Source organism: Carassius auratus, chromosome 32 (genome assembly GCF_003368295.1).
Source record: "Carassius auratus strain Wakin chromosome 32, ASM336829v1, whole genome shotgun sequence".
Classification (NCBI taxonomy): Eukaryota; Metazoa; Chordata; class Actinopteri; order Cypriniformes; family Cyprinidae; genus Carassius; species Carassius auratus.
Window position 1 is genome coordinate 12,600,815 of NC_039274.1, and position 15,246 is coordinate 12,616,060.

The 15,246-nt window shown below is 39.2% G+C and overlaps 1 protein-coding gene and 1 long non-coding RNA gene across 3 annotated transcripts in view; one reads left to right on the top strand and one right to left on the bottom strand.

The window, feature by feature from the left end:
• Window positions 1–9,103: 9,103 nt before the first annotated feature.
• On the bottom strand, window positions 9,104–15,169 carry LOC113051613 (uncharacterized). Of its 2 annotated transcripts, XR_003276927.1 has the most exons (3): window positions 15,130–15,169; window positions 9,662–9,777; window positions 9,104–9,532 (listed from the first exon to the last, which is right to left on the bottom strand). It is a non-coding gene; the product is annotated as an uncharacterized LOC113051613 (long non-coding RNA). The 2 variants fall into 2 exon arrangements; XR_003276926.1 differs by lacking the exon at window positions 15,130–15,169 and having other exon boundaries at window positions 9,662–10,372.
• LOC113051612 (protein phosphatase 1 regulatory subunit 14B-like) overlaps window positions 13,813–15,246 on the top strand; it is a 49,959-nt gene continuing 48,525 nt past the window's right edge. The window contains exon 1 of the mRNA XM_026215507.1: window positions 13,813–14,647. Within this exon, the coding sequence (XP_026071292.1) occupies window positions 14,447–14,647 (201 nt within the window). The 5' untranslated portion in view covers window positions 13,813–14,446. The remainder of the gene's footprint in view (window positions 14,648–15,246) is intronic.

The window sequence follows — 15,246 nt, forward strand, 5'->3', positions numbered from 1 at the left end:
TCATGCCCCAACATGACATAATTATGTATTGTGAGTTTGCTTGCACAGCTTAACAGCTTTAATCCATGTCTGTGTGATAATTCGAAATGCAGTATGACACCAGAAACATTATGTGATTTACACATATGCACATGTACCCACCACTTTTTGCAGGGTCGATATTGTCCCTACCACTTTTTGAAAGTAATTGAAAAATATATTGCAAAAAGTATGTATTAAAGGGAAAACAAGTTCAACAAATCATTGCTCATTCATAAGCTAAATATCGAATTAATAAAATGTTGACTTCTTACGCATTACTCATAACTCATCCAGTGCAATAATGATCCTACTGCGTGCAGCATAAGTGACGCGAATATTGATGGTTTTCAAGCTAAAATAAAGTAAAAGTCCACTTCTTAAACCAGAAACACAATGTTTTTTGTTTAAAACGCTATAGAAATAAAGGTGACTTGACTTGAGTCAGAACAGTTCTATAATACTGAAGAGTTACAACAACCTCTCACTTTTTCACACACACACACACCTGGACATTAACCCCATCATAAGAAATTTAAATAATTTTTTTTTTTTTCCTGTTTCCAGTGAATGATTCTTGAATGTTTAATGAAAACTGATTTCCTGAAGTGACATTTTACAGAGTGGGTACAATAAATAGGATACATATGAAGAAAAAAATTATAATAAGAAAACATAATTGATCTTGTTCCAGTTTATTATATTATTAATTTATTCTAATTGACTTCATATGAGCAGTAGTGATGTGTTCCTCAAACAGATACATTCAGTCAGTCAATTGAAAGTAATAAAATGAATAGGACATACTTTAAGTTAATTTGTAGTAGATATAGATAAATAATAATAAAAAAAAACACATAACATATTGATGTTAGGTATGTTACATGAAGGTAGACTTCCAAAAGTCGCCTCCCACTGATCAAGAAGGGAGGCCCACTTCTCCCACTTCTTGATCAGTGGGAGGCGACTTTTGGAAGAAAATGTTTTGTGTGTACCATGGTTAATCCTTGTTATGCGAGGATTATAAAGTGCTGACTTATAAGTGGAAATGTTCTCCTCAGTCTAACTCTTTCTCAAATAGTCATGTTTATGTAACCCCCACTCCTTTGCAGCTCATATAAACTTTATGACCCCCCTGGGCAACAGTTCAGGCGAAAAGAGGCGTGAACCATCCCAAGCCATAAGAACCGACCGGACAAGATCCGCCCTCTCTTTCTCTTCTCTTCTTCTCCTCTTCGTTCTCTGACACGCTGCTCTCCTGTGCGACCAACGTCGCTCCCGCTTGTGCCCATGCGTGGCCTTGGGCCACGCTCATATGGCCGTCCCCCTCAGCACAGGGACTGAGAGGGGGAAGCCATTATCATGGCTCCTTCGGAAACTTTCATTTTCGTTGTTTTGTTTTCTTTTCTTTACTAAGTTTATTCAACCATTCGCCTCTCCACACAAGGAAGACGAATCCTGGAACATTGTTTGTTGAACCTTTCAAATACCGCGCGATCCCACAACAGCCGGAAGATGAACGAACACCCCTTGCCACAAAGGACCACGTGGCTCCATGCTCACGCCAAGATCCAGAGCAGCTCACACGCGCGTCACACGGCCTCCGGCACACGCACGCTTTTTTCAAAAGGACCAGCGCACGCACGCTGGGCCATGCAAGTATCACTTTTCTATGGAGATTTAAATGATGCTTTAAAGTGTTGCTGTGATTTGATTGGTGTTGGCTGCTAAGGTTTACTGACTGTGATTTTCATACCTGAGCTCATTCTATTTTCTCTCTCTCTCTCTCGCTCTCTTTCTCTCTCTCTCTCTCTTACTCCCTTATTTGGATCCCGTTATGTCTTGTATAAAGTTCACTGTCTGTATTGTCGTACGCATATTTACTCTGTGTGATTTGTAGTTTGATGTATTATTAGTAGGGATGCACCGAAATGAAAATTCTTGGCCGAAACCGAAAACCGAAAAAGAGAAAACCAAGGCCGAAAACCGAAACCGAAACACCGAAAGAAATTATGCCAATTATTAGTAACATTGTATTTATTGCTATGATCGTGTACTAAGTTTACTAAAATGAAGACATTGCAATTGCATAAATTAATATTAAAGTTTCAAAGATAGTTACAATTACATAACTTATTTTAAAAAAAAAACATAAAAATACATAATTACAAATTATGCAAATATTTATTAAGCACATTGCAACAATGCACAGTATAAAATAAAATTCAAACAAAAAATTTATCCCACTCATGTGTATATTTAATAATAATGTACAGGCCTACTGACCTGCAGAAAGGTTTTAAAATGAACAGTTATCTCATAAAAACAAAGTGCATTTAGGTGAAGTGCATTTGAAATTTTTCTATGTAGGACTAGAAAGTGCATTACTTCTCCAGTTGGCAAGACTGTTATCACTTCTGGGGATGGGGACTTCAGACAGATAACCATCTAGCTGTTGAGCAGTTGAGCTTGTCATCTGCCTGACATTTGAGACATATTTGAGAGAGTGTATCTAAATAGGGCCAGGGCATAAATAAACATTTTTATCAAATTAAAGCAGAAATCTATCATAAAATCTAGCATAAATATGGCTACAATCTGATATTATGTATGTATATATGTTTGTGTGTGTGTGTGTGTGTGTGTGTGTGTGTATAGTAGCCAAAATAGCCAACGTATTATTATTATTTGAGGCACTTTCTTGCAGAATTCCACTGAACATATCAGACAACGAGGGTGCATGCCCCTCATCTGGTGCAGAGACCAGTCTTTTTTTTCTAGATGAGAATTATCTTTTATTTTCTCCTGCGCATGGCGCTTCTCCGCATACAGCGCGGGTTCTCCGCATCCAGCGCGGCCTGGATCATTTCTCGTGCGCGCTGCCTTATTTCCGCATCCAAGTAATGGTCTTTATAACGCGGATCAAGCACATTCGCGATGAAGTGCAGAGGATCCGAAAAGATCTCAGTGAGACGTGTGCTAACAGACTCTATAAGACTGTACTTTTCTTTGTTTTTACTTCGTGGTCCGTCTTAATCTCTTTGTTAGGAGACGCTTTAGTGCTGCGAATAAAAGAGTAAGAAAAGAGAGAATGTTCTCACTGGTGTGAAGTGAATATCGCGTGGAGCTGGTGGTCTGCGCTATGCAGGTGCACGTGCAGGTTGCGGTTTCTGTTTGCGTCATCACAACATTTCGGCCGTGTTGTTTCGGTGATAAAAGTCTATCGGCCGAAAACCGAAAAGGCCATTTTCGGCCGAAAATTTTCGGTGGCCGAAATTTCGGTGCATCCCTAATTATTAGTTTAATTATTAAAAACCCATATATTCATGATTGGCTTGGACTCCACCCCACTCACATTACGAGTCACTGAGATGTCTGATCTTTAGCTACAAGCTTTAAATTTAGAAACTAAATTTATCATAAAGATAGGATAATGTTTTCATGTCCAGAGAATATTTTTCCTTGATTTATAAGAAGTGATAACTTTATTGAAAATTGATAGGTCAATCTGGTTTGCTGGACAAACCACTGTTTGATTTGCAGTAATTTACAGTAAGAGATATCACAATAATTGATATGAAGAATTGAATATTGACATATTAATGAGTAAGTTACAGTGCCCTGTAATTATTTATTGGTATAGACAATTGAGCTATTTTTCATAATCAATACAATTTATTGTAACTGTCATATGAGATATAAATATTAATCATATTCCTGATTAATTAATTCCCTATATATCATTTAAGTTAATTATTCTGTACAACTCATTGTTGCTACACTCTTTAAATTAGTTAAACATGTAACACCAGTCGACTATCACGCTACATAAAACCACAGATACGGACGATGACCTCGTCCCATTTGATAAACTTGCTCCCCCGTTTGAGCACCTCATGGACCGACACCAGTTTGAGCTGCAACGCGTGTACTCCCGGTTTCGCCCCGGCCATGACTGCTGAGTCGGCGGGTGGCGATGCCTCTGCTTCTCGGTTTTGAAGTCTCTGACCTTCAGTGGAGAGAACCAGAGCACGAGCGAATGCCTCGAGTTCGGCTGCCTCAACGCAGGTGGGCGCGAATGTCACACATCCACGAGCAAGCGCAGTTTATGACTTCGGTGATTGTTTATTCATTAAGGAGCTTATCACAGCAAGGACTTCAATTGACATTTTCCTTCCATCCGCTCGGTAATGATGATATCCATGTTCAGGGTAAACTTTCAGTTGACTTTGGTCCTCGCTGGAACTTCCTCCTCTTTTCCTTCATGTTTTCAACAAACTAAATTGGAGCGCGAGAAGGACATGTAAGGCGAGCGAGCGAGAGAGAAGGAGGAGGGGGGTGTAAGGAAGTGAAGGAAGAAAAAGTGAACAGAGGGAGTGTTTTTCTTTTCTTTTCTTCTCTTTCCATTGTCATCCCAGTATTTAGAAGCATGTGCTGCTGGTAGGATCTAACATGAGAAATCATAGTTTTCGCTTTCCTCTGGTACAGATTTCCCTTCTATTGCTTCTTTTCCTCGAAAAAAATGTTAAACACGAATCGCGCAGTGAGCCAAAGAATTTGACTTCTTATGAAAAAACATAAACAGAACCCATTAAATACACGGAATTAGGCCTATATCATGTTCATTTAAAAAATAGCCAATAAAAATGAATATTTATTTTATAAGCCACAAACATTCATTGCCAAATAAGATGGCTGTTCACAGAGTGCTGTATCTAAGCATGTTAACAGAAGGTTGAGTGGAAGGAAAAAGTTTGGAAGAAAAAGATGCTTAACCAACCAAGAGAACCACAGCTTTATGAGGATTGTCAAGCAAAATCGATTCAAGAAACTCAGTGACTTCACAAGGAATGGAATGAGGCTGAGGTTAAGGCATGCAGCCGTGTCAAGGAATTTGGCTACAGTTGTTGTATTCCTCTTTTTAAGCCACACCTGAAACACAGAAAATGTCAGAGGTGTCTTACATGGGGTAAGGATAAAAAGAACTGGGCCCAGTTCCCCAAAATGTTCTTATCACTATGTAGTTCTAAACCTATTCCTTAACCTCTCCTTGTATTTTGACAATGTTGTGGCTCAACAATGATTTTATGTTATGGACATTTTAAGACTTATAATAAAATATGTTTCTTAATGGATACCGGCATATTTATGAAGTTGACTTTATGTGGTATCAGAACTAATATGGTGGTAATTAGCTTAGGCTATTTCGTAATGTCATTAAAGCGTTTAAATTGGCAATCAACTTTGATCATTAAAATCTGGCAAACAATTTTGCTCAAAATGAAAAGATCTATAAATGGGAAGGCATGGTGGTGTCCAGTAAGCGACCAACTATGTCTTTGTATTGAATCAAAGACCTTTAGTCCATAATAATTTTTTTTATTCTGCAAAACTTAAGCCCTTTTGACATTTTGCCTGACGTGGCTATGTATAAAAAAAAAAATTGCCTCCCAAGATAACTCATTATGGAACTGCTGTACCTTCTCAGACCTGCACCATGCTAACGCGGCAGAATTTAGCTTTAAGCCCTGAAGTCCAGCTGCTTGCAGCGTAAGGTTTTTTGCTACAGGGAGCTTCATCGAGGTCATGGGAGAGGGCTACAGACTAATGCTGTGTTCACACCAAACGCGAATAGAGCGTCTGACGCGAATGATTTCAATGTTAAGTCAATGCAAAGGCACGTTTACGTGCGTCTGGAGGTCTCGCGTCTTCCGCGCCGCGCTTAACGCCCCATTCGCGCCGCGGAAGACGCGAGTTCGCCTCATTCGCGCGTCTAGTTTGCGCGAATGACGCGCGAATAGGGCGCTTTGCGCGAAACGCGTGTTAAGCGCGAAGGTGCTTTTTGTGCATTTAGCGTTTGACGCGAATTCGCGTCTGCCGCCCGAGTTGAAAATTTTTAACTTTGGCGTCAATTCGCGCCGTATTAACCAATCAGGAACCTGCTAGGAGTCACTCATTCAACAGAATGTTCCTGCAGCCTCCGGTTGTGCAGGAATACCCTTCTCCACTTATTCAACAAGGAGGAACGACTGATGTTGTCAGTGAGCAGTCAACCGGAGCTATATGACAAAAGTTCATATTTCTATAGAGACAGGAATAAAAAGGACATATATGTATATAAAAAACATATTAATAGATAAATTGTATAAAGGCCAATTGATAAGAAACGTTTCATTTTACCCCAAACGAATTATATTTTATCTTGAACCACTAAAGAGACATCAGAGCCAGTGGCAAATGTCAGAAGGTCTAGCCGAGCCGAGGCTGCTCTCGGTGGATACATGATGATGGAGCTCCCGCTGGTCGCATGGAGCTCATCTCCGAGATCGGCGAAACACATTTTTTAAAATAGACCCTGTCATTATAAATAAACCGCATATTTGAGTTTAAAACAACTACATTCTCGCCTGAAATACTTTTAAAACTACATTTCATGACACAGTAACAGTAATATTTTGAAAATTATCCGAATAAAAATGGCGGTTGAAAATGCTGCGTGAACTCAGCTGGCAGAAGCCCCCCCATGACGCGAATTCGCGTCTGTTGTGAAGTTAATTTCACGCACGAATGAAGCGAATGATCTCAAAATGGTCAAGCGGCAAACTAGACGCGGTAGACGCGAATTTGACGCTCTATTCGCGTTTGGTGTGAACGCCCTTCTCTGCCATGCCGGGGATTACATCCGGCTGCCGGCAATTCGTCAGGAGGTGCAGTAGGGCTGCAATGCCATTGCTGACATCCCCAGAGTCTTGGGCCTGGTGGATGGCACACTCATCCCTATCGCCAATCCATCAGTGATTGATCAGGCGTATATATCATGAAAGGGATACGCGGCCATAAACGTGCAGGGGTGTAATCTCCGACCTGGTGGCAAGGTCCAGGAATACTTCAAGTTCCTCTGACGAAAAGCTTGGTGCCCTTTTTTTTCATGGCTTCCCCACCATATTCCATATCTAACTCTCTTTCTCTGTTCATTGTAGATAGGTTGCTTTTTATTGAAAACATTAACCAATGTCAATCAATTCCCCATTAAACAGAACTGCAGCTGCTTGCCAATCAATTCTGTTTGTAAAGTACCTTACCATCAATATAAAAGTATATTACATAATTTTTAGAAGTCGTTAAACCCATGTCAAGAAGCGGCACAAGTGGCACAACGTGATAAGGAGGGTGGATGATTAGAGAGGGATACCCGGTTCGTCTACCCATCACAACATTTTGTGTGAACATATCACTGAAAAATTTGATAAATTAATTTATAGTCTGTATTTTACTGATAACTTAACTATGTTATAATGAATGTTACTGGAATAATTTGAGGAATGTTTAATTTCCATAGAACGTGTTGTCTTTCATAACGCTGCAATGAACCTTTGCGTGAAGTGGAAAATCGATTCCTGAGCAATCGATGCCAACTAATTCAGCACCTTCACTTGCGACAGCGCCTTTGTAACGTCGAACTTAAGAGGCAGCATGTTAAGAAGCTTCCTAAGGGACACTTCCGGGAACACACTTAGGAACATAAACAACTTAGGTAAGATATATCTTTCAAGTCTTCTTAGTGCGCTAAGAATGAGCATTATCGGGGAACCAGGCCCTGGACTGTTGCCCATTGGTCCAAACTCCTCTTTTCAGATGAGAGCAAATTTTGTATTTCATTTGGAAACCAAGGTCCTGGAGTCTGCAGGAAGGGTGGAGAAGCTCAAAGCCCAAGTTGCTTGAAGTCCAGTGTTAAGTTTCCACAGTCTGTGATGATTTGGGGTGCATGTCATCTGCTGGTGTCGGTCCATTGTGTTTTTTGAAAACCAAAGTCACTGCACCAGTTTACCAAGAAGTTTTGGAGCACTTTATGCTTTCTTCTGCTGACCAGCTTTTTGAAGATGCTGATTTAATTATCCAGCAGGATTGGTACCTGCCCATACTGCCAAAAGCACCAAAAGTTGCTTAAATAACCATGGTGTTGGTGTGCTGGACTGGCCAGCAAACTCCGCAGACCTGGGGCCCGTTCTTCATACGTCGCTTATTACATCTGAGATCAAATGACACATCCAAGATGATATCATCGTGCTTATCATGATCGGGCTAATTGGGTTCTTCGAACACACCTGTTGTGTATGATTAGTAACGCTGGATTGAGTTATCTGAGATAATTGCGCGTTCATGTGTTGGCTTAAAAGGGGATCTGTATCGATAGTAGAAACATTGATCATCAACGCTGCTATTGGCTGTTCAGCATGGCCAAAGAACGGGCCCAATTTTTCTCCAAAGCAGAACAAGAGCTTTTAATGGAAGGTTATGCCGAATTTAAGTAATTAATTAAAATGTCAGGGAACATCTCAATGTCTGCAAAAGCCAGGAGAGCAGGCTGGCAAAAAGTAGCAGACAAATTAAATGCGTAAGTGCTGTCCATAGTAGATGTTTCTATCATTTTCTACAGTGTGTTTTTGCATTTTAATAATTTAATATTTACTTTCTTTAATGTCAGAGCCACCACTGGACCCACTAGAACATGGGAACAAGTAAAAGTGAAATACAAGAATATTCTACAAAATGGTAGCCTTTAATTCATACTGTCTTTTATTTTAAAAAGCCACTTTTTTCCTTTTTAAAAGCCACTGTTAAATGATGTGTTTGTCTATTTATAACAGCCACCAAGAAAAAGGCTGAAAAAAACAAAAAAAAAAAACAGGTGGTGGTCCTGCATCACCACAATATACCCCAGCAGAGGAGCTGGCCCTTGGATTGAATGATAAACCGAACCATTGTGGAGGGCATCCCTGGGGGCAGCTCTTCCTCAGACCCAAAGACAGGGACCAGTAGCAGCAACACCTTCATTACTGGTAGGCTAAATGAGCTTCCAATTCTCATAGTACACTGTAAAATAATCTGTTGCTGCATTACATGAAGTATAATCCAAATGGCTGGTACAGTCATTTAAACTCTTTGTGAAAGTGAAAACTTCTACACTTTTAGTCAATACAAAATGTTGCCATGAGTTATTGATCACATTATATTTTTTACAGTGTAGTTAATTGTAATGACAACCCCCCCCCCTTTTTTTGTTGTAGTTTTACATAATACACCAACACATTCAAAAATGGTGTTCCACAATTCTGTCCCGTGCAGCTCTGCCACTAGGTTGGTCCAAGTGCACTGGCTGGAGGTCATCATCAGGCTGCACCCCCACCACAGGGATCCTCTCCTTTCTGATAGTGGCGATGTTGTCCTGGCTAGAGCTGCATTGTAATGGGTTTGTGGTCGAGGGTTTGGGTCAGGGAAGGGCATCATAAAATACTACCTGCAGGCATAGCCCCTGTCTCCAAGCAGGATCCCATCAAAATCCCCTGTATAATGGAACAATGCAGTTTTGTTAGGCTCAGCATAAGTGTGTGTGATACTGTGAGCTTGACATTTATGTTCCCTTACTACGTTCAAATAATGTGCATAAATGTTACTCTCCAAAAATTCTTGAGTCATGCACTGATCCTGGCCATTTTGCTTCCATATTTGTAATCTGGAACATAGAGTCACACACCATCTGAGAGATTTTAGTCAGTCAACTGCATACTTTTTGATTTCATTCCTTATTTTTTTTTTTAAATGTAATAAATTACTAATCTGGAATATTGTAATAGTAACTTACCTGCACATTTACACTGTGAACCCCCTTTAGGTTCACAAAATCTCCTTCGTTTGGGCCAGGTGGGGCCTTGATGGGGATGCATGTGCCTTCGATGGCAACAATCATGTTAGGGAAGCCTGAATGACACATACTGTTATTCATACTTTTTGGCATGGTCATGATTGCATGTCATTAACAATTATAAATGTACCTGCAATAGAGATAAAAGAAACTTTGATAAGTGAGTGGCCCAGTCACTCTAATCAGAGAAAGCCAAGCATTCACAAAGACACGTTGTATTTTACCCTAGAGACACAAGTTAACAAACACACACACACACAGCATTATCCAGAACATATATGATTAAAAATCAATTTCTCCCTGTTTTTCCTAATGAGAAATCCCTGACATGGTCTACAGTAGCTGTAAAGGCTGATATTACTTTTTAGATCAGAAATGTTTGCCAAAATCTCTGAAACCTCCTCAAAAGCTTCTTTGTTAAAATCAGGCAGGACTGACCCAAGGTCTTTGACAGTCAGACAGTCCATGGATGCCATCTATTGGTATATCATATACATGGAATATGGAAGAATTACAAACCATGCAGGGGAACAAATTTTGAAAAATATGTAGCAGCATGCAATTGATATGATATTTTTAGACTGCCAACAAACATTTTATAAATGGTCAGAGATCAAGTTTCAATTGCCTAGAGCAGTGGTTTTCACCCAGTGTGCCTCAACACATTTCTAAAGGGCCTTAAAATGACTTTAAAACATTTTTAAAGAAAACAAAACAAACACTAAAATATGATATTTCTTATTTTAAAGTGAAGTGAAGTGAAGTGACATTCAGCCAAGTATGGTGACCCATACTCAGAATTTGTGCTCTGCATTTAACCCATCCGAAATGCACACACACAGAGCAGTGAACACACACACACACACACTGTGAGCACACACCCGGAGCAGTGGGCAGCCATTTATGCTGTGGCGCCCGGGGAGCAGTTGGGGGTTCGATGCCTTGCTCAAGGGCACCTAAGTCGTGGTATTGAAGGTGGAGAGAGAACTGTACATGCACTCCCCCCACCCACAATTCCGTCAGGCCCAAGACTAGAACCCACAACCCTTCGATTGGGAGTCCAACCCTCTAACCATTAGGCCACGACTTCCCCTTTGACTCACATAACAGCAGTTTTTCAATCTGAGGAGACATATATGCCGTCCTTTTTTTTTTTTTTTTTACAGTTATCTTTAATCCTTATCCCTGAATATAAATGGATATATAAATGGATTGGTTTCCTCATTATTCCTTCAGTTTCTCTCAATGGCCAAATGTAGTCTAATCAAACATCTCTCATCAAAATGGCGCTTTTGTTTCCTCTCCCCACACACTGCAGGCATCCTCATTCTGTTTCTATCCAGATCCCTATCTCACTGGCTTTCTGTTGTTATACCCTTAATATACAATGTTTTATATAATAACAGTAGTTTTGACAATTCTGTTTCTCTGTCTAATATTTGTTCTGATGCGATCTTTCACTTCAGCCAGGTGGCAGCAGTAACACCACTGAGATTAATGTCTTTGTTGTTCATTCACACCAAGTACATGTCCTGTCTTTCTCTAGTTGCGTAATTTGATACGTATTGGTCCGAATTTATTTTGAGACATTCATTTGATACTGGGTCAGACATAAAGACCATGAATCATGTTGTGATTTCAGAGAAATGCTTTTAAGGAGGGGTTTGACAAGCGAAGACGCAGCAAACTAAATTGTTTATTTCCATGAGTTATGTTTTCAGAATGTGTTCTGTAAATATGCACAGGTATGTGTCAAATGTAAGGTAATCCAGACTCCTGATGGAAACACCGTGTCACATACAGTTGGTTTGCTAGACTGTAAGATCCAGACACAGTATTTTGAATAATTCATTGTCTTCATGACACTTGTAAAACATCATAGTAGAGGTAGGAATGTTATGTGGCATCTATAATCAGCCCACAGCATTCTTACAACATTCCACTATTTATTATTTTGTTTTAGTTTATTTATTTTGCATTTTAATAAATTATGGAAGATGTATCCTTTAATTTCTAAAGCTGCTCTCAGCAAGTTTTGACTTAATTTGAAATATCAAACTAGCATTCTCTCCTTCTGCCATAAGGCATACATTTTAAAAGTTCAAATTGAACTTTGTATTTAGCTGACTTTTTTGTCCCAGTGGTACCAATTATTATTATTTTTTTTAATTTGTGTACTAAATCCTGCTTTTTCAATGAAGCGGTTTGTTTATCTTTTGTTGCTTTTTGTTTTTTTCATACCACACATTCCCTTATGGGGCATTTTTAGATTAAATCACAATAAACTGTTGAACCATACTGGCGGTTTATTATAATCTATGGCTACTGTTAAAATAAATATATAAATACAGGTGACATGACTTGACTTGACATTATTAGTAACTCAGGCAAATGTTGGTAGCATATTTTACAGTCCTGTTCCTCATGTACATACTATGTACTTATTATAGTAATTACAATAACTATGTAAAAACTAGGTACTAACCAGTGGCGTAGAAACACCCACACCTAAAAATAGATGCAGAATGATTTTTTATAGTCTCAATAAAAAATGTTTACTAAACTTGGTTATTGTTGTTTACTTAGAAAAAAATTATATATATATATATATATATATATATATATATATATATATTAAATCAACCCTGTCACGAGTAAATTACAAATATTTTAACTGACCCCTTGTTTCCATGGCGACGCGTCATGATTGTCACGTGACACACCGCAGCCACTAACAGATGTATCGGTATTCGTTTTATTTAGTTTTTAATTTTTTATTAAAATATATACACAAACTTGTGTTCCCGGTGCCACAAAATGTCAACTATCTGATATTCCGATTCTTCGTTTAAAACCTTTATAAATTATCTTGATCTATAACGAGATGAGCGCTGCAGTTCAGAGTCCTGTCAGCCGGATTTAACGTACAGCACTTGAATTCCCCAGTTTCTCCCGAAATACATGAAAGTAAGTGGCTGTTGAACTGGACGTGCGAAAGCTGTTTGAATCTGGCAGTTCTATGATGCCACTGAACATTCTAAATCATACTCTCATGCAGGGACACAGAAATAAGAATCCAATATATGGTGCAATAATGCTAAAAATGTTAAAATGTAATTTACATTTTAAATTATTTTTGTTAAAATAGATCTGCCGACATTTGGACTGCCAACCAATCAGCAAACAGCAGCTGACTGTGATCCCAGCAGTCTATGATATAAACAGATAATTTTTGATTGCACTTTGCTAGCTAGCAATATGTCACAGAGCTCCTTTCTTAATTTTTTTTTAGCAAAAAACCTTGGCTTGATGAACAGCCGGACACAAGGCCTTAACGTTACACCTGATGAGGATGTTTCTCCCTCCCTGGGCCCAACATCAACAGACATTGTTGCCAGATTGGAAATGTCCAAGTTTCATACAAGAAGTTAAAAATTATCGTATTTGGAAGAAAATTATTACATTTAACAATTAACTACATTTTGACATGACCTACAAATTACCACTAGAAGTATGGTTGGACGGAAGCAGTGTGACAAAAATACTATCCCATAATTTTGGACAGTAATCTGACAATAAATGTGGCACACCCAGATTTTCATATGCACACTCTTTTCTGGCTACGCTACTGGTACTAACTCTGAACCTAACCCTAGCCCATGTAGTTACCTTTATAACCAGAACTGCCTTTCTTAGATAATTACATTGTAAGTACACTATAAGTACTTGTAAGTACACATACTGTAAAATAAAGTGCAACCCAACTGTTTGACAAGGCTAGTCATGTGATGTCAAATTGTCAGCGCCCAGGGCGACCCGCTACACAGAATAGGCTGGTTTGTCCGGAGGTCACAGACAAACGTCCACGATAACGTTCTCTGTATAACCAATGTGCTACAGATAGCTTATGTCTTCTGCCGCTTTAAAAGCTCTTTAAAGCTGTGTGAATCTTTATTGTCTTTTAATGTTTTTATTGTTTTTCAACTAGAAATAAAAATTGTGTTATTCCAACACATTCTTTTTTTTTAAATTGTAAATAACAGGATTATTTGGTTGTGTATAGCCTAAAGTGAGGGTTGGTGAACTTATTAGTAATGTTAGAGACGGGGATGGAAAGGAAGAGAGAGAGACAGGCAGAGAGAGAGAGAGAGAGAAAAGGACAGTCGTGGCTCAGAGGGGGTTACATACACATCACTCGGGTGAGGGAAGCAGAGTAGGAGAAAAAGCGAGGAGGGGGAAAGAAGGACAAAAGAAGGAAAGAAGGGGACACTGCACTGTTTGTTTTCGTTTTTATTGCTTTGTATCAGAGAAGGAAAAGTCTGCCTTTCTCTTTAAATGAACGGATAAATCATCGCAAACGGCTTCCATCTTTATTTTAAGGAAAACAGTGGGCCACGAGTTAGACGCTGGGGTTTGAAGTGATTTGAGCGGCTGTGATTTACTTTCTAAAGCAAAGGGCGACACGCGGTTTGTAGCCATATAAGTGCTTATAGCGACTTGATAGACTGTGACAAAACCAAGAGAAACAAACAAAAAAGCTTTATATGACTTTAGAAATATTACTAAGCTGCTAATATTACTTAGCTGCCAAATGCGATTGAGTTCTGCGAGAAGGAAAAAATAACAGCTCAGTTAGTGGCCTTTTAAATCACAGTGATCAACAAAAACGGGGAAGGAAACCTGTTCCACAGTTTCAGCCAGTTATTGGCAGAATATTTGCGGACTATGGCGGCGGTAACAAGTCCAGAAGCGAGCCAACAAGCTCGCGTGTACTTCCAGACGCCCCCCGGTTCAACCGATGAAGCCGAGACCCCCGTCCGCAAGCAAGGACGGGTCACAGTGAAATACGACCGGAAAGAACTGTCAAAGAGACTTAATTTGGAAGAGTGGATTATTGATCAGCTAACGGATCTCTACGACTGTGAGGTAAAACTAGCTTGTGAAAGCTTTACTAAAATCAAATTATGCTGGTCGAGAATCGTTTTGAACTATAACACATACACACACAAATTATGCTGGTCGAGAATCGTTTTGAACTATAACACACACACACACACACACTATACAAAACCCGTGATAAATTCACCAGCAGGTCAAGAACCCATTGCATTTTTGTAGATTATGTGCGCTTTGTAATTGCAGCAGTGCTCAAGTTATTTTACGCAGTTATTTATTTAATATCACTGGTGATGGGAAGTTCGGATCATTTTACCGACTCTGACTTTTGAGTCTCGTTCAGCAAAATGAACGAATCTTTTTTCGAGTCATTTCGTTCATTTGAGCAAAACGTAATTAAAATATTAAGTGCTACCTCCCCAACACATCTAGTACTTGCGCAAACGTTGATCACACTACAAACAATACAAAACTAAAATGCTAAGATACAGAAAAAAATATTCATTCTTTACCTGGGTCTTCAGTCTATGATTAGCTCATCTCACCTCTTATCTGACAAGAAGTCTTCGGGTTTAAGCATAGACGGGTTTAAGTCATTCCTTAATCACGTGACAGACCCTTACGCAAAA